The 24598-nt window shown below is 46.1% G+C and overlaps 1 protein-coding gene across 5 annotated transcripts in view; it reads left to right on the top strand.

Moving 5' to 3' along the window:
* DOCK11 (dedicator of cytokinesis 11) overlaps positions 1–24598 on the top strand; it is a 1707663-nt gene that overhangs the window by 1477231 nt on the left and 205834 nt on the right. For all 5 annotated transcript variants that reach the window (XM_069612850.1, XM_069612848.1, XM_069612847.1 and 2 more), the window contains one exon: positions 3970–4180. In XM_069612850.1, coding sequence (XP_069468951.1) covers positions 3970–4180 — 211 coding nt within the window. The remainder of the gene's footprint in view (positions 1–3969; positions 4181–24598) is intronic.

Here is a 24598-nt window from a genome sequence, read left to right as displayed (position 1 = left end):
GCGAACGGTATATGCTGCTCGCGGTTCGTGTGGTTGTCCTTAGCAACATGAAATAAACAATATGGCCGCACGTACACTCACGTGTCGGCCATGTTGGTTCGGGCAATAGGTCTTCATTGTAAATACGCATAGGTATTCCTTGTGTTACATTTTAGAGCCGCGAGCTGTAATTTAATGTAATAAGCTGCCGTGTCTGTGGAATTATAGCAAATGTAACCACCAGTAAGTAAAAAATGATGACAAGTAATGTGGCTTTAGATTACAGGTATTGACATTAGGCTTACACACTATCAAAGACAAGTAGCTAACACATGTTGTAGATATATAATGGCTAGCTAATGCGTGAGGCTGTAAAATAACCAATATTTTGACGAGTATTTTGCTAGAGGTACATGTGTCATGTCTGTGTTCTTCTTGATAAAATCATGAAATAATAAAGATATATCTTAATACACTGTCAATACTCAGACGTGTATGTAGCAAAAAGAGTGGAATGGAAAGGGTAATTCTTATTCCTCAATGTCCTTTACAGTCTTCTCCAGAATGAGATGTTGGAGTCTAAAACAACCCCTTTGCTAAACATGATACACATGCTGATAATATATTTGTGACATGATGAACGTACAACGTTGCAACCTTGTTGTATTTCACATGATTTGGTGAGCATGCATCATTACATCATTATTACAGAAAGCAATTAAGATTGAACTCTTCATTGAGTCCTCGCGGTGCCAAGGCTTCTAGGCGATCTATCCAGTAGACTTCTCTTTGGTGTCTTCTCCTTTTCGAGTCTGCATGTGTATTTTGTAATGTTTCCAAGACTTGAAACTTGACTTGAGAGATATTATGTTGTTTCTCATTAAAGTGTCTTGCCACTGCTGAGTTAGTGTTTCTGTTTCTGATACACGACTTGTGCTCATTGATCCGGATTCTCAATTTCCGTCCAGTTTCTCCGACATAGTAGAGTCCGCATGGACGGCGTATACAGTAAATGCAATTTTCAGTGTTACAAGTTACATAGCTTTTTATTGTAATCTTTTTACCTGTATATGGGTGCGGGACTAGTCCCCCTTTAATAATGTTGTTGCAATTGCTGCAATTTAAACACAGGAATGTTCCTGTTCTCTTTGGCTTACTCCTTTTGGTTCTGATGTCCCTTGTGTTTACAAGTAGATCTCTTAAGTTACTCAATCTTTGGTAAGCAAACGTTGGAGTCTCTATAAAGAGATTTCTAGTTCTTTCATCACTCTTGAGTATTGTCCAGTGCTTGTTTATACATCTTTTAATCTGCAGACTTTGAGAAGAATATTTCAACACATATACCAGTGTTGGAGATTGGGACAAGTGTACTGGCTCTTGTTTTATTTTGAACCTTCTGTTTTGCTGCCTGTAAATCTTCATTTGGATATCCTCTTTCCTTTAGTTTGTTACTTAGTTTCTCTAGTTCTTGTTCGCATTCTCTTTCATCACTGATGATTCTTTTAAGTCGCAGCATTTGTCCATAAGGTAAGTTCTTCGAGGTGTTCTGTGGATGGAAACTCATGCGGTGTAATAAGTTATTTCTGTCGGTGGGTTTGTTGAACAGTGAGGTAGTGATCTGTTGGTTATGTACATTAACCTTAATGTCCAGATAATGTATGCCCGGGTTTCCAATCTCTGAGGTAAATTGAATCCGAGGATCAATACCATTCAGGTAAATCATAAAGTCATCAAGTGATTCTCTTATTCCCTGCCAGATGTCAAAAATGTCGTCTATGTAGCGTACCCATTTTTTCAACTTGTTCTGCCATTCAGGTTTTTGCAAAATATGGGTCATCTCAAATTGATACATAAATGTATTTGCGTACGCTGGTGCCATTGTGGCACCCATAGCCGTGCCGGAGGTTTGAATATAAATTCTTTCTTGTATTCAAAGTAAGAGTTCATTGAGATAAAGGAAAGAAGTGACAAGATTAATTCTTTTACGGCTCCTATCTCTTCTTCCTGTAAAAGGAGCCACTCGACGGCTTCTTGTCCCAGATCGTGGGGGATACTCATGTAGAGGTTTACCACATATATGGTGAAAAGGATGTCATGTTCTGTTAGTTGAACTTCTTCTATGATGTTGAGAAAGTGTGTGCTATCTTTCACGTATGTCAATGTTTTCTGTATTAGAGGTTTAAGAAAGAAGTCTATATATGTCCCTAATGGTTGCAGTATACCGCCTGTCGCGGCTACTATTGGTCTTCTCAGTGGGTTGATTAGACTCTTATGGATTTTGGACAACAAATAGAAATGAGGTATGTTGGGTTTCAGATTAAGCAAAAATGCCTTAGTTTTGATTGTGATCATCTCTCTTTCCTCTGCTCTGTATGCTGCTGACATAACTGATTCTTGATAGAGCCAGTGTTATGACTACAAAGGTTATTTCTGGAAAGGTGAGGGAGGACATCATCCATCGGATTGCTCGTAGCTGGAAGAAACGCCTCTTAACCACAGCATTGATGTGTGGTTCCAGAATCTGTCCACTGTCCATCGGTATTCCTACGCTCTTGATCACTTCCAAAGTCTTCCTTTAAGTGCCCATCTTTGCAGGTCATGTGATCGTTGTGCTCGCTTATCAATATACATTGACAGAACATACTCCTCCGATACTTACATTTCATTATATCCGTAAAGGTGTCCCACTCCACAAGCAAAATAGTACTTGCTTATGCCCCATTACATTTTTTGAGGTCCGAATAAACGGCTAAAATGGCAGGAGGTTCCATTTCTAGACACCTTCCATTCTATCTTTGATTTTGGAACATGAGAAGAGAGGACTTGGCATGCCTCAAGAGTATGAAAAGCCTAAAAACCACTTGTACAGAGATTGAGGTTCTTGACACAGGGAATACCTCTGCCTCACAGAACATGTTCTACATAATTTGCATTTACAGCCAGATGTGGCAGTCGCCTGTAGGGCTGATTCACAAAGGTTCAGAGAAACTGGAATGATTTACACTTCTTGTTTTATGCAGCGTGAATGAGGCACACCTCAAAAAGACGTTTTGAGAGCCCCATTTGGAATGACCACCATTATCTTCAAAAAGGACAACAGTGATGTATTCATTTGAAAATCGATCACACAGAAATACAAATCTTAGAGGTTGGCGCAATCTAATACGGTTGTAGACGGTGACCAGTGGGAATGGCTGAGCCTTCAGGAGTACAGCGTGTAAAGCTCTAGTGCTAGAGATCAGTGTGCACTGAATGTGTGGATTTATGGAAGAGGGTGTGTAAGTGCACTTGCTTTCTAGCTGAATGTGCTGGGTTCCCCCTTCTTCATTCATTTAATTGAATTGAATTCACTCTGAGCTCAAAGCATGTGTTCAATAAGAATCTAATGCATGTAGGCTAGGACCAAAACCTGATGCTAGGGTAAATGCATTTGCTTTGGGTAGCTAGAGCAGATGAAGGAAGCATAAATATTAATTTCATTCCATGCCCTCCACTCCATGTGTCAAAAATATGAACATTTTCTGGAGTTTAATTTGTATGTGTTAAACTATGGGGTTGGTGGGCACTGCTTGTTTTCCTTTTCTTCCTTGTTATTTGATTACATTAGTGTCTTGGGTATATTGGTTATTTGGTCCTGTCGCCAGATTCCTCGCCTTTAGCAACCATGTGTAAAAAATGTACAGAGGTTTTTAACACAGTATATAACACTGCGGCTATAAGAAATGACCTCTGTGTTCCAGGCACTCCATGCCAGGTGGAGCGATGAGGGAGCCAAAAAACTAATGATTCCTTGCACTCTTGATACCACTGTTAGAGTTTGCGGTTTAAAACACCTGTTGCTCCGTGCTAGTTGTTTTCTCCCACGCAGCAGGAGTGGTTCCTTCTGTACAATGCACCTAGATGTCGCACTGAATTTCTCAATGCTGTGACTGTGTACTTGTGGTTCCTTTCAGCAAGTGAAGATATTCAAATCTATGCCTTCCTTTGCAGGTGAACGCGAAAGACCTTGATCCAAAATATGCCCACATTCAGGTGACCTATGTGAAGCCACACCTGGAGGATAAAGAGCTCAGTGAAAGAAGAACGGATTTTGAAAAAAATCACAATATCAACAGATTTATTTTTGAAACTCCTTACACCTTATCTGGGAAGAAACAAGGATGTGTAGAAGAACAATGCAAAAAGAAAACAATTCTAACGAGTAAGAATGACCATTTACTTGCTTGTCCTCCAGTCACAGGGGCTGGCATTGCTATATATACATGAGCACGAATAGGGCAAGACTTCAAGGGCCCAGGTTTCCAGTACAACCTCCGCTCTGAAACACCACAGTAGGCTGCTGGATGACTCAGTAGTGGGGATGGGAACGATAGAGATACATTATTATGCAGTAGCATGTCAACATTGGGAACCCCACCACGTTCTTCAACGTGCAATATGAAAATACAGTATCTTAAAATCCGGTGTATTGAGCAGAATAAATCAAAAATCTTCCTTCATCTGCCACTTATGGGTTATCAGTCACAGACTAGGGGCCTCATTATGACCCTGCGGCGCCGTTAAACACTTAGCGCCTTACTATGAGACCCCTTCGCGGGACCCGAGCTTAACGGCTGGTCTACACCAGTCGTTAAAGTAGGGACCCGCAAAGGGACCTTGGTGCTAAGTACGGTACCGCAATTTGCGGTACCATACTTAGCGCCTTCCCCATTCCCATAGAGCCCTATGGGGCGAAAATGGGAATGGGGAAGGGCCATGGTTCAATGGGGAATTACCGCCCCGCCAACCTTGGAATGGGGTGGTAATTCCCCATTGAACCATGGCGGACCTGTTACAACACCGGCACCAACCATGGTGCTAATAGCGCCATGGTTTAGCGCCGGTGTTGTAATGAGGGCCAGGGTGAATAAACGAGTCAATGGGCCTCATTATGACCAAGGCGGAGGACCATGGTGCTACTAGCACCATGGTCCATGCCGGTAACTTACCGACTCCGCCATGGAGAAAGGGGGAATTACCACCCCATTACAAGGTTGGCGGGGCGGTAATTCCCCCTTCCTCCATGGCCCTTCCCCATTCCCATTTTTGCCCCATAGGGCATAATGGGAATGAGGAAGGCAGTCATTACGGTACCGCAAATTGCGGTACCATAATTAGCACCAAGGTCCCTTTGTGGATCCATTCCTTAACGGCTGGTAAAACCAGCCGTTAAGGTGGGAACCCGCAAAGGGACCTCGTAATCAGGCACTAAGGGATTCCCGGTACGGGTACCCTTACCGGTACCGGTAATCCCTTAGCGCCAGGGTCGTAATGCGGCCCAATGCATTGATTGTGCAAGACCAGACGCTGAATGGAGCTAGGGCAGGCCAGGTCACACAAAGCTCCAAAAGCCAACAGTACAATGGATCTGCTCCAATCTGATAAATAACACGGAAGAGAACCTATTAAATAATAAAAACCATTGCATGATGGAAATAGGGATATCGAGTGTCTCCTCAGTTCCTGGTGCAAACTCGCAGCTTCCGACCCCTAGAAATAGAGGCTTAAGGACATAATCAGCTAAAAATAAACTAAAAGGCATGATTGTTTATCTGGCAGCTGAAATGTATATCTTCTCTTCAAGAATTTCAGGAATTCAGTGAAACGGGGACTTTGCCTAGTAGGTTAATCATTGAAGCATGGCTGATGCTTATAGCCAGACAGCCACACATTGGTTGCCTCAAACATATTGGTAAGCTTCCTTGTGTACAGCCTCAAGGATAATGAGAACATGCATGAAAGAGGGCTGAGGGCTGAGTCAATATATGCATTTGTTGCAAGTCCATAAAAGGTGATCTACAGTTTTTACAAAGTAATAATATGTTGTTCCTAACTGTTCATTTTATATTCTCTGCTTATTTTCCAGCAGAAATTGGGTCCCATCTATCTTATTATGAACGTTTTTGTAAGCATTTTTCCTGCTGTGTTCTTCCTCCATTTTGTGAGTTGCTTTAAAACCCTTAATAGGATTTTTTAATTTTTTAAAAACTTTTTTAGTTGTTTTTACACATTTTCCCCACATTTTATGGGTTGGGCAATCCCATCCAGCTGGCTTTCCGGTCTCAGAGTACATACTCCTGATACATGTTATGCTTGCACTTGTGCATCTTTTGGAACACCAGTTACACTTTGCAACAAAATTGCAATTCCCGGCCTCTTCTGCCCCTCACAACCTTTATGCGTCACTTGCCGCCGCCGGAGGGCACAACAAACTTATGTCAGAGCTTCATGCAGACAAGAAACCTGTTGGTGCCTGGTCATGTCAGCTGGCACCGGCCATCTTGCTGATCGACACGCCCAACCCCTATTTTTATAGACGGAAGGTTGCATTTTCAGTATCCACCTTTGGCTCAGCACTTGCTGCTAAGTTACTCCTTCTCAGTGTGCACAGACAATACAGCGTTTCTCCACAATTATTAACAAGTATCCTTCATTTTCTCTAACTGCAGCCTGGTTTACACTGACTTGCATTTTTAAAATCCAGCACACTAGCCCCGAATGGATAGTGACCGCCGTACTTTTCAATATATTATCACAGCAGAATTAATATGCCACCCCTCCTTGATAAAGTTCCAGAACCCTGTAGTCCATCACATGAAAATCCATTGGCTCTATTATGTGTACTCTTCTATTCCATCATTACACCCTTCACTTTCATAGCCACGCCTCTTGGCACTTGTAGTCTGCGCAAAATGTGCCTTCGAGAATGACCTTGCACCACCAACCACCTGCTCCCATGCACTGACACGCCTGCTGAAGGTGCTAAAAGCCCTACATTTTCGAGCAAAAGGCCAATTCCAGCGCACCACTGCCATTGTCAGTGGCAAATTGCAGCCCACGCAATACCGGTTCATGCACCAGGTATTGCGCTGCATATTAGCATATATGTACAAGCACATACACATGCCATGCACACTGCAGGCAAGGCAGAGAGTGTGCCACGAGTTATATGCCATTGCACACTTCCCACGGGTACTGGGAGCCATTCACTGTAGCCAAAGCTCCAGAGAAGATTTGGAGGTGGAAGTATTTTATTCCCCACATTTTAAAGTTAGAAGTAAAATCATTTTTAGGGAGTAATAATGTAAGTCCAATTTCCAATGGGAGTAGTGAGTAAAAATATGTTTTTACTGGGAAACAAATGTTTTTGTAATCATTATTTCTTTGCACCTAATTATCCAAGTACATTAAAAGATACATGCTGACTTCTTCCGATCAGGCAGTAATAATTGTTTCTTCCTGTGGTACTATGTGCACTAGTGGTCCAAACATACCCATGGAGCTGTGTGGGTGAACGCAGAGAGACAAGATTCCATGTGTCTGTTTCCTATTTTCTGTTGGGAGTATTTTTTCTCCCTATTTTATTTTTTTTAATTTTTTTTTATTTTAGTGCATTAAGGTTATTACAAACTTTTCACTATTTTATTCCAAAACTGTATTGATAAAATTAATTTCCCATTCCCTCCTTTACAATCAATCACTAATGCCACTTCACGTGTCGCTATACAGAAGTATGGAATTTAATCTATCCCATTGCATCCCTCTCCCTCAATTTTTTAAAGGTAGCCTCCAAGAATTTTACAGTCGCAAAATGTATTCTCTTGTCTTGACGGTACAACGTCCTTTCATCGCGGGATGTTTTTTCGCAGGTTTTTTTTACTGTGAATTTTTTAACAAAAAAAACAATCTCATTTTTTTGGTGGGGTTAGAAAATAATATATATCGGATGTGGGTGTTTAGGAATAGATACAAAATGTAAGGGAATGGGGGGTTTGGGTGCAACCCCCCACAAAATCATAAAACAAAATTTGTGTTTTTTCATTAAAAATTTGCGGTAAAAAAACCTGCGAAAAAACATCCTGCGATGACATGGAACCGTTTTGACACCCGTATATGAGTTCCCACCATTTCTCAGCTTGAGTTCCACCTAGACAAGCTATTGGGTCATATAGATTAATTGACCTCAGATCTTTCAATTTCGAGCAGAATAATGTCAAATGTCTCAACGATTCACTTTCCAGCTTACAAAGGCTACAGCTGATAGAACCCTGGTCTCTCCCGTACCTTTGGAGAGTAGTTTTATTGTGGAGCACTTTAAGTCTGAATCTTAACAGTCGATCTTGTTGCTTGCAATGTGGAAATGTTTCCAGGTATAGTGGGGTTATGTTCATTTCTCCACAATTGTTCCCTGACAGAGTGTGCGTTAATGGCTTTGATCTCACTTCTTCTGTTTCCCACCAATCATACGCCCAGAGGATCTTCTTTATGAGCAATGGATTGTTAGATAGGCTGTTAACAGAAGATCCAAGGCTGTTGAAGATTAAGTCACACTCAGATTTCCATTTGTTCAAGACCCATTCCTTGTTTTCTGGTTAGTGTTTTCCAAGTACTTCAAATTGGGGAGGGCAATCACTGAGGGTTGCCTTTCTGAATTGCATCAACTTGTTACATGTAACTTTGGCACTTAAGGATATCAACCCTAATTTGTGCCGAATCACCGCTATGGGTGTTGCCATTGGTAGTTGTAAGATGGGTTGCCAAAAGGAACCCTCAAGAAGGTCCCATGTCTCTTGCCGAAACCCCAGAAAAGTCTCTCCTCCAAAAGTGAGTACCTGGATACATTCTGTGTGTAAATAGCGATTATGGGTTGCAGCGGGAATTTCCCAAATCCTCTATCCACTGCCTTTCCTTGTGAGGTGAGTCTTTTTATTTTTAACTTCAAATCATCCATCCAGTCTTTCTCTCCTTCCGACGAGCTTAACAGGACACCCAAATATTTAATTTCATTTACTGGTTTCAATTGTTTTCTGTCCAGTAGCCAGCTTTCTTTATGTTTCTTCCTTCCTCGTGCATCACCCAAGATCATAATATCTGACTTTGCAGCATTTATTTTCAGGTTCTTGTTGGTCATAATATCTGACTTTGCAGCATTTATTTTCAGGTTCTTGTTGGTCACGTAACTCACTAACTGGTTTAGAGACCTTTGCAGGCCAATCTTATTCCGGTCCAAGAGGATAAGGTCGTCAGCGTATAAAAGTCTGCCCACCTCTGTACTATTTAGTTTCGGTGGAAATTTGTGTTCATTATTCGGTATCCTTTTCAGATCTTCTATTAAGAAACTAAATAGAGTGGACGCCAATGGGCATCCTTGTTTTAACCCCTTCGTAGTTTTGATCTTCATTGACAGGTTGCCACGCTGGTCCAATTTCACCTGCATAGACGTCTCAGAGTAGAGCTCTTTTATGGCCTTTAGTAGGTCACTCGGCCATCCTTTGGATTCAAATTTTTTCCATAATGATCTTCGATCTATACTATCGAAGGCTTGCTGGAGATCAATGCTAGCCATGTAGATTTTTTGTTTGTTATGGAGGGCTCTTTTCTTTAGTAGGCTAAGTAGGAATTGATAAGACTGCAGCCCTTTACAAATCTAATCTGTCGGTTATCGAAGGAATTGGTTTCCTTAATCCAGTCTTTCAAACGTTCTAGAAGTAGCGTGGCAAAAATGTTCCCAGCACAATCGAGACGTACAATGGGATGATAGTTTGTTGGTAGAATCTGGTCCCCTTTTTTAAAAATAGGGACTACAATCGCCGCTTTCCATGATTCCAGCACTTTGCTCATTTCCACTATTAATTTGAATAGAATCCCGCAGAATTTAGACCAGTGTTGTGGAGTTGCTTTTAATACTATGTTTGAGATTCCATCGGGCCCCGGAGATCGTGATTGACTTGCTTTTTTAATAAGAAACTCAATGTCTTTTCTTTTAAACTCCAAATTCCAGGCCTGTGACACTTTGTCTCTTTCTTCATTTCCATTTTGGCTATTATTTGTGTCTTCAAATAGCATTTTAACGTGTTCTAACGAGGCTCTCTCTGCAATTGGGTTTGGAGGACATGTGTCCTTGGAGTCCCTTCTTTCATTTAACAGCTGCCAGAGGTTCCTGCTATTTGAGTTACCTAAGGCTTTTAACATTGATTCTCCATCTCTTTGAAGGAGTATTGCTCTATGGGGCTTATGCCAGTTTTTATATTGTTGTCTTCTTTTCCATGTCAACTCTTTCTTATTGAGCTGTTGATGTTTTCAGAAACAAAAGATCTTTTCTCAGCAACTTTATTTGTTTGGCCACTTCAATGTCGTATGTGTGGATGACTTTAAATTGGGGCTTCAGATGCTGGTCTTTGCTTTTTTAAACGCCATTAACATCTGGTCATACTCTACAGATTGTGGTTCCTGGTGTTGCCACTCTTCCAAATCTTTTGTTAGTACCGGGATATCCTTTGGTTTGATCCGCAGTCGTTTGCGACCTTCCTGAGACAAAAAAAATAATCCAACATGGCTTTTCTAGTACCGTTGGACCAAGTAGGAGCGGCCGGCATGTGGCCTTCAATGTTACCATTAAGTCGATGAATGCCTCTCAGCTCCATATCTTACATCCAGGCTTTAGCCCGACAACTTTTTCTGTTCTTGTTACAGGTTTTAATCTTAGGGTCCTTTCAATCTTCTTCCAGACAGTTGGCATTGAGGTCCCCACAAATCACTATTGGGATGTTTTGATGTTTCTCTGCCATCTGATCAATCCAATCGGTTACCAGATCTAGGAATGACTCTCCCACCGCAATCACCAGGTTCCAATAGACATTTAATAAGAGGAGGAGGTAATTGTTCCTTGGAATCCTCCTTGCCAGTTTTATTAATGATATCTGGATATATGGATTCGGGTTTATGACTTCAATGACATTTACATCTGTCGCATTTTTTATCATAGTCAACAGGCCGGAGGAGGGTCTTCTGTGAGACCCCCTTCCCTGGCCAGGTTGAACAATACTATGTATCCATCCAACAGAGGAGGTTAAGCCAGGATTCCTGGATACATATTATTTCCAAATGGGCCATCGGTTGTCGCTTCTCAATTAACAGGTGCCTGAAACCCCTAGCATTCCAGATCCCTATTTTCAAACTTGTGCAGGTGTTTTGCTTCCGATCCTATTCCCAGACTTGTGTGGCTAGCACACTGGCAACCCAGCACAAGGCGGAGGTTCAACGGCACATGGGGAAAGAGTGACCGCGCAAGGGGGAAAGGAGCGACAGTGCAATGATGGGAAGGAGGGACTGTGCAATTGTGGGCAAGAGGAACAGCACAAGGGGAATGGAGTGACAACACAAGGGGGAAGGAACAACAGCACAAGGGGAAAGGAGCAGCAGCAGAAGGGGAATGAGTGAGACTGAAAGGGGAAAGGAGCAACAGTGCAAGGTTGAGGTGCAACAGCGCAAGGGGGAAGGAGCAAACACGCAAGGGGCAAGGATCGACAGTGCAAGGGAGTAAGGAATGACAGTTGAAAGTGGGGAAGGAGCAACAGAGCAAAGAGGAAGGAGCAATAGCACATGGGGAACAGGGCAAAAGGGGGAAGGAGCGACAGTGCCAGGGGAAGGAGCCACAGTACAAGGGGAATGGAGGGACAGCACTAGGGGGATCGAGTGACAGCAGTAGTTAAAAGTAGCAACAGCATAAGGGGGAAAGTGTGATAGCACAAGGGGGAATGAGTTACAGTGCAAATTGGAGGTGCAACAGCACATGGGTAAGGAATGCCTACACAATGGTGGGAATGAGCAACAGTGCAAGGGTGAAGGTGAATGACGCAAGGGGAGGTGTGACACCGCAAGGTAGGAAGGGGTGACATCACAAGGGGAAGGAGCAACAGCGCAAGAGGGAAGGAATCAGAGCACAATAGGGAAGGACCAACAGATCTTCTAAGGTGGGTGGATTTACTCCTGTATGGGGAGCCTCAATAGTCTTTGGATCAGATATGGCTCTTTCCTTGATAGTAATCTGAATCTTGTTTAGGGGTTCTATTTCTTTGTTTGATGCTTGAGGATAGTTATTATCCTAGCCTCTATTTGGCTTTAGGACCAAATGTTTCATTGAGTCCCGATCCAACCATGGCGATCCCTTAACCATTGCGGGCATCAGCGTCGAATCAAGAGTGGGGGTACTTTTTGGGGCAGCCTTCTTATCCCACCCTCTTTGCTGTTGATTTTGAGGAGCATCACTTCTCTTAATGTTGAATCCCAAAGCTCAGAAGTCATTACTTGCGTCGAGCATTAAGGTGGTCAGGGCCGCAGGGTTTAATATCAATACCACTGAGTAATCTATTTTCTCATTCGGGAAACTCACAATCCTTATGTCTTCGGACCGGATCCCTCTCAGCCGTGGGATATATCGTAGCAGCTTCATTATGATGGACCTATTCAATATAAGGCCATCTTCTAATCTCAGAATTCTCTCCAATGTTATTGTGACATTCAGGTCCCAACTAACCATTTTCTTATCAATCGCTCGGTAATTTGATTTCCCTCGTGGGTATAGATCAGCAGTAGTCATTACATGATCCAAGACATTTCTGTCCTTATATAAGGGATCCTGTTTTGGTTATCTGAGCAGGGACTTCATTATGGATTCCTTTGATGAGGCATTGGCAAACAATTTAGTTGTGGGCCTACACTTACATCTTTTGGCTCAAGGTCATAAAATGCGAGGCATCTTCTTGCATCACTAAGGGGGACAGGTACACCTCTCTCGCTTCATCTTTGGCAAAACCAAGGATCTTCCTCACAGGCTCTGTGGCTTCCAAGTGTTCATCCTCTTCATTAACTGACAAATCGAGTAGTTCCAAAATGCTTTCTTCAATCTCACTATCCCTTTCTTCCGATCCATTAAGACTCCTGGCAGGGCTTTGTTCCTGCAACAATTTTGATTGATTCTTGTTACCAGCTTTCACTTTCAATTGTTCTTTGCTGATTTCTTTGGAAACTGGGGGGACAGACATTTTTCTAAGAAAGCTTCTGGAACCACAATGCTTCCTTATATTTAATTTCTTCATATTTTTTGACTTTCAGACCTGTTTTCTTCTGTCGATTTTCTTTCTTGGATCCTGTATCTTCCTCTATGTTCCTTTGTTCGAAAATAGAAAACGGATTGTTCAGTTGTCGGTTTCAGCTGAATTATGTGGCAGTCAGCTGAAGAGACTGAGATGTCTACTTCCTCATGGTTCCTAGGACCACTCATAGATTGCTTCTGTGGGAACTTTGATGTGCTAGTATGGCTAGTTGAAGGGGAGTTTCCTTAAGCATTGCCCATCTGCATCATGTTTCCACAGTTACTTTTTGTAGAGGAATCCATGCCCAGTTGTGATGGTAGGGGAGCCAATGTGCGGGTGATGTCAGTTCCCGCCGCATTTTCAGACAGATTTAGTTGTGTGGTGGGGACCTTATTTTGCTGGTTAGAGGTATTAGACCATGAGACAATTTCTGGGACACCCTTCAAAAATATACGCTTATCAGACTTGACGTCCTGCAAGAGATCTATCAGGGATTTAAGGATAACTCCCTCCATTTCCTTTTCTCTCCCTTTCTTCTCTCAGAGCGCTTCCATAACAGATTCCACGTATATTAATTTAGAATACATCAGGGCTGTCAGGGTGGTCTGTTCTTTATAGTTTTCACTCAAGTTGTCATATAATTTGTGAAAGGGAGCTAAGGTTATTGTAACTGCTGAAGTGATAGCCTCCTGCATCTCTACCAGAAATATTTCCCTTTTTTTAGGGAGAAAAGTCACTGGTACACCCCTTATTTGTAGGAATGCATGTAGCACTACATCCCCCTTCCGCCGGAGAGAGCAAGCGCATCTTCTTCAATCGGAAACATTATCATTCCATCAATCCACAGTTGATGTGTGATGCCAAGGGTGTTCTCACTCGTGTGAATGCCAATTACCCTGGAAGCACGCATGATAGCTACATTTAACCCTGTTCTCCCCTATACCAGGCCCTGACATCAGGAACCTTTGGGAACACCTGGCTCATCGTGAGTATCAACTATCATGCACATGCAAGCAATAACACGACACACAGAATCACAAGCCATGACAACCAATGAAAACTATAACCCATTGCACCTTTGCAGTGGACAGTGCCTACCCGCTCTCATCATTCCTGCTTACACCCTTCAGGAATCCATCCATCCCAGGTGAGGTAAGGTATAACGCACCAAACAATGCCACTAGGGGCATAGCGGAGTGCACGGTCAGGGTGCTAAAATTACATTTTCGTTCCCTTGACCACTCAGGTGGTGTATTGCTATATGGCCCGCCATTAGTATGCCAGATAATCGTGGCATATTGTGCCCTCCAATATATTGCCACATGTCGTGCCATTTCATTGGAGGTGCAGGAGGGACAATGCCCTCATCCACAGGCAACATCTATCTCCTTGGCAGGACAAAGGGTGCAGAGAGAAGAGACATGCAATCAGGTCATACACACCTACTCCATCATAATTCCTGACCCTGTGGAGTGCACACAGTGAGGCCACATCCCTGATGCCCTTCAGTGATGAAATGGAGCCAATCCATCTTGGCCATAACAACACCCTGAGAATGTGCATCTGTCAGAGGCATACTCTTGATGCCCCACATCCATCATATCAAGTGCACAAACCACTGCTAAAGTAATAGCAAGCGGACACAGTATCTTTGTCGCTGACACAAAATCACACAACACAATCAATACATCCTGTCACCAGTTTGTCCTGCTCCGCACTGCTTACCTGCAACCCTTTTTCTACCCTCCACAGTCTTTCCTCGCAGTCTTGCGACCTTCATTCCCATCAGTATTCGCCTGCTTCTTCGACGGAACACTATCTTGTGGAACTCCCTGCACAGCTGATTCACCCATTAGTGCACACCTTGCTGTCTGTTGGATCAGCCTTCTCATCAGTATTTGCCTGCTCATTCAGCAGAACTCTGTCTTTTGGAACTCCCTGCTCAGCTGATCTCTGTCTCATCATCTGTACTTCAGCCACGTACAAGCACATCATACAGACTTGGGTTTTTTCCCAGTTGTTTTTTTTTCCCTTGGGCTGTGCCCATTAAGTACACATTTTCCCTGTTCTTTCATGAGGGAAATTGATGTTTTTTAGGCTTTGTTCCACTAACAGCAATTCCAGAATCCTATGAAAACCACCTTACCACATCAGTTTGCTCTTGGGCTAAACTTCTTATCCTCAGACACCCAGTAACACACAAGAGACCAGAATTAGAAAGCCACAGCATTTAATGTAGGCAGGAACCAACACCTGTGGACGGCTCTGCCCATCCTACCTGTGTCCCACCCATTCTCCACCAAATAATACCACATATAAGGAGCGATACAGACAGAGAAAAGTGCAAGTTGTATTGAAGAAGAATGTCCTCATCACATGCCAGCTTTTGCCCTTAAAAGCCTGCTCCAGCTGTCCTCAGTCACGGAGCAACGTACTTCTCTGGCGGCGCCAAGCCCAACCCAGACTGCATGAGTTCTGGTGTGCAGACATTCACATCCCTCTGACCTTGCACAGCAGCAACAGCCTCCCCTGTCAGAATGCTTCAGAAAAAAGGAAAACACAAGGTATGAGCAGGTAGTACATCCCTCCACCCAGTTACAACTGTGTGCATGTCTGAGTGCCATGCAATAAGTGCTTGAAATGTCTCACCTGGCCCCTATCTTCATCATGTTCACCTCTGTACCATTGCAGCTGGCCCTGCTTACCTCAGGCCAGCACACTGAAAAACACCCCACAAAGTGACTGCATCCCCGGCTACAACATCACCAAACCATGTGCACCCCTGAGTGCCAGGCAACAAGTGCTTCAAATGACTTACCTGGCTCTCATTTTCATCATGTTCACCTCTGCACCATTGCAGCGGGACCAGGCAACAAGTGCAAGAAATTACTCACTTGGCTCCCATATTTATCAGGGCTTACTTAATCATCTTGTCAGCTTGCATATATGCAGTGCATGAATCAGGAACAACTGGAAAGTCTTGAGGTGTCCTGTATGGAACAAGGAAAGTAGACAGCAGTGGTCCACTCAGCACCACCTATTGGTGGGGTTGCACCCCTGGTCATCTGATGTCCTATTTAGCACTTCCTTGGGAGGCCTACTGGACCCTGCCTTCCACCTGGGCCTTCAACTGCTGGGCTTGTTTGTCCACACCTGCTCCAGGGACCCAGTCTGAGCGTGGAGTAGCCTGTCCACCTACTATCATGGACCTTGGATGCAGACAAATGTAGGAGATACCGGTGCCAGCTGCCACTCAGTCTATTTGGTCTGACTGCTTTGGCCATATGTCAAGTTGAGCTGACCCCGAAGGACGAGATGGCCCAGGATGGTCCTCCACCACCACATGCCTGTGTGGCCATGCAGTCATTCCTGCCATAAGGCCACCGTCCAGGGTTTGGGGTGTAGGTTGCCATCCGCAACCAAGACCCAGCTTCTCTTCCCTGACTTCCACTTGCTGGATCCTGCCACTCTGCCACTGGCTGGGCCAAGTCCATCTGGTGTGCTAGACACACTGGAAAGGGAGATGAGTGTTTACCAATCAGCCTGCATCGCTGCAGGTGCAACCAGGGTGAGTGGGAGTTTGCTGTGCGCACTGTTGTGCATCAGGAGGTGGAAGGAAACAGACCCTTGTGGCACCGGCTGTCATGATGCCCGCTTCCGGGGAGCCGGTTCAGGCCCTGCGTCCCCGAAAGCGGACATCCAGTCCCCAAGGAAGGACCCAGCAACCCCATATAGGGGCCCTTTGGACAGTGTCCTGGCGCCTATGGCGCCAGGCTCATAAAAGACATCAGCCCTGGCGCCATAGGCGCCAGGCTCATTATGGATGTGCTTGGGTGCACTTACCTGATGCAGACCATGCTGAAGGATCCCAGCCTCCTTGAGGCCCGAAAGGAACTACTTTACCTGTGGGGCTAATTTACCACCCGGGCGTGGTCGGGAAAGGATACAAACCTGATTGGAGGAAGGATACATACCTGGAACTTCTTCCAAGGCTATTTAAACCCCACCCGAACAGCCACACGTGCTTCGCGTTGTTCTGCATCTAGCAGCTGGACGCTCACCGTGTCTGCTCCTGCATCCTGACTTCTGCCACGCCTGCCAGCATCCTGGATCACCTACAAAGGAAGAGAAGAAGAGAACAGAAGAAGGAAAAGTCCTTAACTGCTAATTCCGCATCCCGGAGACATCTCGCCGACAATCCTGAAAAGGAAGACTTTTATTTAAAAGCTCATTGTGTCGATCGCTGCAGCGCCGCATTCCACTCACCTTTACTGGGCGCCTCCATGTTCAGCAGTGATCATCCGGATTCGCAGTCACGCCCCAGCGCCTAGGGAGAAAAAGACCAGAACAAAAGGTGAGAGAGAGAAGGGAATAAGGAAAGCTAAATCTCCATGTTAAGACTTACCTGTTGATTCATTCCCTCTTCATTTCGGGTCAGCGCCGCATCCTGGCATTTCCGGACCCCGGCCCCTAAGGGGAAAAAGAGACATCAGCGTTAATGAGCGAATGAAAAGACATTACCAAAAAAATGCTCATTAAAGACTTACCTGATTTCTACAAGGATTTCACCTCTCATCTCGGGTCGGTGCCTGTTCCCCGGATTTCCGTACCCCGGCCCCTATGGGGAAAAAAACACTAGCATTAGTACATTAATGCATGGACACAAGGGGAACCTCTTATCAAAAAACTTACCTGGAAGCCAAGCAAGTTTGGTTCTCACCAATCTGAAAATCCAGTGAAGTAACTGGATACCAACGCGCCCCTGCATCAGAAGCAGGATGGAGAGCTCGTCCTTCCAGACCCTAAGGTGAGATGCTACGAGGAATCACAGAAGGGTTTCGAGGAGGGTGATAGGGGAAAGTGGGAGGCTGATTGCATTACCCCGCCGACAGTTAATCCCCTTTTTTCGCCTACAGAAGGATACTTCTGTGAGCCAGACAAGCCAGATTTGGGGGCCCGATCCAGTCCGTCTTCCGAACCCTGCGCATCACCTTAGAAGAGGTCACAGCAGCGCAAACCAGGCCAGCGCCTCCGTGGGAGTCAGGTGAGCGTTACACCAGCACTGTGGCAGTGCCTTTGACAAAACCATGCCTCAGAGGATGACTCCCAATAGATTGCAGCGAGGTAGCTGCTCTGCTACTTACAAACTCCTGACCCAGAATCAGGTTATTTTCAAATGATATACCGCATTCCACACAAATATGTGGTGTACTATGGGTGTCAGAGGTTGCCCCCTTATGTCCACACTCGACTCCTGAGGCAAGCAGCACAAGGCGCGGGCACACAGGATGTCTGTCTTTGGTCAAACAAGGCCCCACAGTGCTGTGTTGTCATCACAGTTTTGGAAGATACTGACTGAAAGGCATTCCGTCATAATCCTACAGATGGCTACTTCGCCCAATTGGCACTTCACCCATATCCATACTGAGAATAGTTCAAGATTGATTAGGTCCCAATACCTCAACACATTTGCCTCACAAGATGAAGTTGGGGTATCTGAGTGCCAGACATCATGAGTGAAACGACAGAGGGAACCGGACACTACATGGTTTGGTTGGTAATCTGCCCCTATACCCAGGTCTGACTAATGATTAGCATGGCAGGACCACTATGGACCTCCACCACAGTACCCTCTGGCTCCACCCGGTTCAGGCATACTGCACAATATCTCGGGTCCTGTCACACACACTCATGCAACACCACCCCAACAGAGTGGATGAGATGGTGCTGGTCTCATGCACAGTGCAATGGGATCACTCCTCAGGTGCTGTACACCGGCCCACACCTCAATAGTGCAATAGGCTTTGGTTTGGCTCTCCAAATCGGACACATTGGTCTGTGTTACAAGATGGGTTGCTTGGTTAACTGTCATCACCGCAGACCCCTACCACCCTTTGTGGGCCTCCATGCCTGTTGGTGCAACATGGTTGGGGTACACTGAGGACAGCGCACCCCAGTTGACTGTCGCACTGGGAATGGGGGCTCTGTTCACAGTTTCTGCCATGGTAACCCCCGAGAGATGCTGGGACAGTGGCCAGAGGAGGCCACACATGTTGGTCAATGCCCCTTGGCCATGTACACATGTTAGAACTGTAGCTAGCGGTCAATAACACTCTTCACCAGAATGGAGACCCACCTGCACCCTGGGGCATTCCCAGCCGACCTGGAGCCAGTCGTGGTGCACCATTACGGAGGTAATGCACCCTGTGTTGGCCGGATGTGCACGTAGGCTGGTCCTGTCAGAGGATCTGCTGTTTAGGGGCGCCAAACAGCCCACTGTGTTAAATACCTACCTGTTCACCTCTTTATCGTATCATGATCTCTTCAACTCACTCTTCAAAGTACACTTCATCTTTCATGTACGTGACTTGTTGACTATCAGTCTCACCAACATACTCATCCTTTGATGTAGTCAACCACCCGCTGCATGTTGCATTCCCAAGTACCTGACTCAGAGAAGACCAGGTTGCGCTGTGCTGGTGGATGCAACCAGCCTGACACCATCCAAGTGGTGTGCGATGAACAGGATTACTCGGGCACTCTGAGTGATGCTGGGGAGTCAGTCGTCTGCACGCCACATTGCCTGCACCCTCCGCTGGATATGGAAACAGTGCTGGGCTCTTCCCTCTTCACATGCTGTTACTGAGTCAGTGCTGGTTAGTTACTTCACCCTCACTTACTGAGATGCTGAAATTCAGCAGCTCGCCACATCAGATCTGAGGCCATACTGGGGGAGCCGAAGCTCGTGTGGCAGGGATCGGGCCCAGGCCAGTTGGGCTGTTCTGTCAGCATTCACCTCCAGCATTGTCAAGTGTGCACTGCCCCGATCTGCAACAAAGACCACCTGGAGTATGGTTGCCTGATGGACGTGGTTGCGAGGCCTGTGCCCCATCCTTGTCCCGTGCTGGGAGCCGTGGAACACCACAGACAGCCACACGTGGCACAGCCAGCTGGCCTGCGTAGGGGAATATGCATTGGTGTGGTCATCCCACCACCAGGTGCATGCTGTGTGCTAGGTTCACCTGCCCCATGAGGTGTGAAACAGGGGGGCCAAGAGGCATTGGAAAAAAGTCACTGCACAAGGTCCATGGATTCAGTAAACAGGGTCCCTCTGACAGCCCCAGTTGCACCCCAGGGGGAGCCCTGGGATAATTGATGTTGAAGTCACCCTCAGACAGGCATCGATTCTGAAGGAAACCCAGAGTTGCAAGCTGAGATCGAAGTGACAATGTTCCATGTGTCCCACAAATCACACAAATACAACACAGCTAGCTGCTTTCTTCATTGAGGTGTGAGCTGAGTGATCCACCAACAGGAGTCACAGACAACTGTCACCCAACTAGACGTCAGCCTGAACCTTCCAGCACACAAGAGGCTGAATAGAGGCAGCACCACCCGTCCTGCCTGCATGACGAGATGGACCCAGAACCCTTTTGAGCATCCCAACTTGGGAGTCCCTCCAGACCATTGTGGTGCATAGCAAATGGGTTCCAGTTGCACAGTCCGTTAAGTCTGCTGATTGTCCTCTGTGGCAGTGGGACGGGCCTTCACATGGCAATGGTTTTGGGTGCTGGGACAGGCATTTGAGTGCCCTGTGCCAGACCACCATCTCCATCACACGCTCCTACTATGAGCAAATACAAGTGCAGCAGCTATAACATATGAATTTGGAGCTCGAATCACCACAGCTGCTGCCACCAGACCTGCCCTTCAATGAATGCATGTCAAAGGATGTGAAGTGCACACATTCCAATCACATGGCCTCTAAAGAGTCTGTTGACATAAATGTAAGCCACTACCATCCCAAATTGGGAAAGTGTAACTTGCATGCCTGCTTCCTTCCTTGGATGCGTTAGCCTTTTCTCAGACTCACTCTCTGGATTTGCATCCTGATTCACCCTTACATGTGATCACCATGGGAGGCACAGCTAGTTGACAGGGCACATATCACAATGTATGTTAGCATTCATGAGGCGGTGAAAACAGACCAAGTGTAGCCACAGTCACCTAAGTGGCAGTGCTCGGCCATATTCGACTAGGTCTGTTTAGTGCACGCAGCCCCGGAGTTCAGTGTTTGCCACCATGTATTTGCCATACATACACCACAGTAATCCAAGTAACAGATGACGTCATTAAAGGGAAAACCATTAGTTCAATGAGCCATTTGTAGTGCCACTGTACTGGCCATGTGTACAAAGAAGTGTATGGCTTATCATTGAGACAAGCATATGCCACTGGCAGGATGTACCTGGTAGTTGCACCTGCTGCAGGCTTGCAATGGGGGGGATACTTGCACTTTTCTCAGGCGGATCATTATGCCCTCAGGGCCATCGGCAGGACAGAAACAACAGAGCATGAACCCCCCAACACTTGGACTGGTGGACAGGTCAACCACATGGGCAGAAGCATGCCAACCTGCTCTGAGGGTGGTGGTGGAAGGGGAGAGGCAGGACAACGGCACAACTAAAAGTGGCAGGGGTTAATGCATGCACCACCACCGGTGTGGTGACAGGGTGTTTGGCACCCCACCAAACTTTCTTTATGGACTGCTGCACATACTTGCTCATTGGAACAGCATGGCAGAAAGGGGCCAGACTGGGCTTAACACCACTCAACCCTGTCCACTCTGATCTGACCACCAGTTGCTCTGGTTGGATGGTCGACACACCCACGTAAGGGGGCCCACCTGAGGGGGCATACCCTTGACACAGTCCCAAGACAGCTGGAAGACAATTGCTTAAAACAGCAGTCTATAGATGAGGAGGCAAGGCAAAATGGGGAAGGCTGTGTGACAGATCCCAGGCAGAACCACAGAGGGTGTGTTGTATGTGCAGAAGGACTGGGTCGCCCCCTGGCAATACCAGGCAGGTAAAACCAAAAAGTGTGAGCATCAAAGACGACACCAAATTCAGGACTCCAGAACAGTTCAATTACTGGCAGAGGAGTAAACACATTGCCGGCAGAGTATGTTACGCATACTGGACATAGAGGTTCATCTGCCCAGGGCCATGGTCACAAGGCGGGGCACTGATAGCAGGCATACATGTTAGGCATCCCACTTTCATGGGACCGGGGGCCCTGTGGGGTACCCTTGGGTGTAGGGGAGTTAAAGGGACACCAAAGGATCCTGGTTAAGGGTTGGAGAGGGAAAGTATGAGTGGGAAGGCTGCTGGGAAGGAGGAAAAAGGGTGACCGATACTGGGGAGAGAGTAGAGAGAGGAAAGAATGGGCAGCTGGGAAGCAGAGAGAGAAAGACAGAGGGGGAGTGAGGAGCGGGGAGGAGATTAGCTGGTGGGGAGATCAGGGAAGAGAAGGGGCTGGTAACGAGGGTGAGGGCTGAGAGAAGGGGGAAGAGAAAGAGAGAGACAGAAGAAGAGAGAGAGAGAGAGAGAGAGAGAGAGAGAGAGAGAGAGAGTGAGAGAGAAGGAAGCATGGGCAGAGAGGATGGTAGGCCTACTGATGGAAACATTGAGCAGGTTAAGGGTGAAGCGGGACAAAAGGCAGAGAGGGTGATGGCAGACCAGAAAAACAAGTGGACCTGAGAAAGGGCCCCCCTCAGCTTCTCTTCTACCAACTCACACAGTGATCACACCACGACAGGCAACCCAGTAAGATGCCCAGGTCCTCGCTCCTCACACATATATGGCTGTGGCTCCCCCACTCCAGAGTCTGCCCACCTCCAGATGGACACAATAGGACAGGGGCAGGTCCTCTCTCCCAAGCTGTTGCTTCCCTCTCATTCCGAGCCCAACCACAGGAGGAGCTGTAACCAGGAAGGGGCGGGAATCATACAGTGTATTGCAAGCACATGCAGGTAATACATATGCTTTGGGGATCGGAGGAAGTTTCTCAGGCATGCACCCACAAAATACAGTTACATGCAGTGCAGTCACACACAGTGCAGTGAGAAAAACATTTGGTAAATGAAATGTAATGTAATACATTAAAGATTAAAAGAACATACAAAAGAACCAACAGTCAACTACAAGTGACATATATGTGAAACACAGGTAAAAGCTGTCAGGGGTCAACATATACTCCATATCCCCCCTCCACTTCCCCCTCCACCCCATTCTCACCCGTTTACCCCTCACCATTTTCCAACTCCTCCTCCTACCTATACCTCCCTCTTCCTCCCAGTTCTACTGCACTACTCTCCCTCTTCCCTTCTGTCTAATTGCTCTACATACTGTTTTGTTGGTCTGATTCAAAATTGTAATTTGCTTCTACTGTTACTGTTATTTTGTTATTGTTATATGTATCCTGTTGTTAAAATGTGCAGCATTTTGGAGTAGAGCGCTATATAAACTTAATAAATACAATACAATACATATGCCAAGCAGCCCAGACCTAGATTGTTCAAATGTACTAAATCAGTCACATGGAGTGCAGGGGCAGGCCACCGTGCTGTCTGGGTGCAAGTCAGCTGGGGTACTCCATTTGGCCAGGCACCCTGCCAAATGGAAAAAAATAGAACTCTCTGAGAACCACCACAGGCATTACATATACTACAACACTGCCATGGGCTGGCATGGTTCCCCCAGCAGGGCAAGGTGTGTTGGGACATTGCACGGGGCATGGCCTTTCTCCGGCTAGGGAAAGGGAAGAGACAGGTTTTGAGTCCCTTCCAGAAGGAAAGGTAGACCTCTAAGTGGTGGATGCTGAGTGGAAGTGGAAGCATGGAAGGAGAAAGAGGATCCTCCCATTCCAGTACAATTGAAGGAATGGATCAAAGGAGGATTGCAGAGCCTGATGTAAGGTGTGTGTTGGGTTGGTAGCCTGTGAGTCTGTGTTAGGAAGTCGGGGCCTGTCTTGTGGAAGGCGTAGTGGGTGGTGCATATGTTCTTGAAGGCAGTACATAAGTCGAATGGAAAGCCTGCAGAGCACCCGGACAGAAGGAATGGTATGTGGTCGGTGGGCGAGGGTAATGAGGAGGCTAGCTGGAACATTCTGGATCCATTGGAGCTTACTAAGCTGATAGGCAGGGGTGCCTAAAGAAAGGGAATTGGCCTAGTGTAGGCAGGAGAGGATGATAGATAACATTGCTGTGACTTGTTGAGGGTAAGAGAAATAAGGGAAGATACATCTAAGGAATGGAGGATTAGATGATAGGATCTACATAGAGCATTGATGTGGTGAGAGAGTGTTCTTTCAGAATCCATGTTGCATCCCAGGTTCTTTACTGAGCTGGACACTGTGTGCAGGGGGCCTAGGAAAGACGGCCAGGGGGTGGGTTGGGGGAAGGTTGCTGTTCACCCACAGATTGGGATTCCAGTTTCACCAGGATTAAGGAAGAGGTGGTTATCTGTCACGCAGTGCTATATTCCTGTGAGGCACCAGGGGAGGCCAGGATGGGGATGAGCCAGGGTCTTGTGGATCTAGAAGATGATCTGGGTAGCAGGTTAGGTCATGTGAGCAGTTAAAGCCAGGGAGAGGGTTCAGGTAGAGATTGAAGAGTACTAGTAGGTAGTCCCCCGGTGGAACCCTGCTCGGAGACAGGGTGGGGGAGAGGATAAGGCTGGTAGGATGGTGATTTGCAAATGGTCAGCGAGGTAAGAGGAGCTCCATTGTAATGTATAGTACCTGATGCCTAGAGAGTGGAGTATGTCTGTGAGGATGCTGTGTTCAATAGTGTCAAAGGCTGCCAATAGGTCAAGTAGGATAAGTGCAGCACAGCCTTCTGAGTCTGCAGTTCTTTATGGACG

This window comes from Ambystoma mexicanum, chromosome 5p (assembly GCF_040938575.1).
Source record: "Ambystoma mexicanum isolate Mex_15411 chromosome 5p, UKY_AmexF1_1, whole genome shotgun sequence".
Classification (NCBI taxonomy): domain Eukaryota; kingdom Metazoa; phylum Chordata; class Amphibia; order Caudata; family Ambystomatidae; genus Ambystoma; species Ambystoma mexicanum.
The sequence above is the reverse complement of the archived record's forward strand: the minus strand, read 5'-3'. Positions and strand labels throughout refer to the sequence as shown.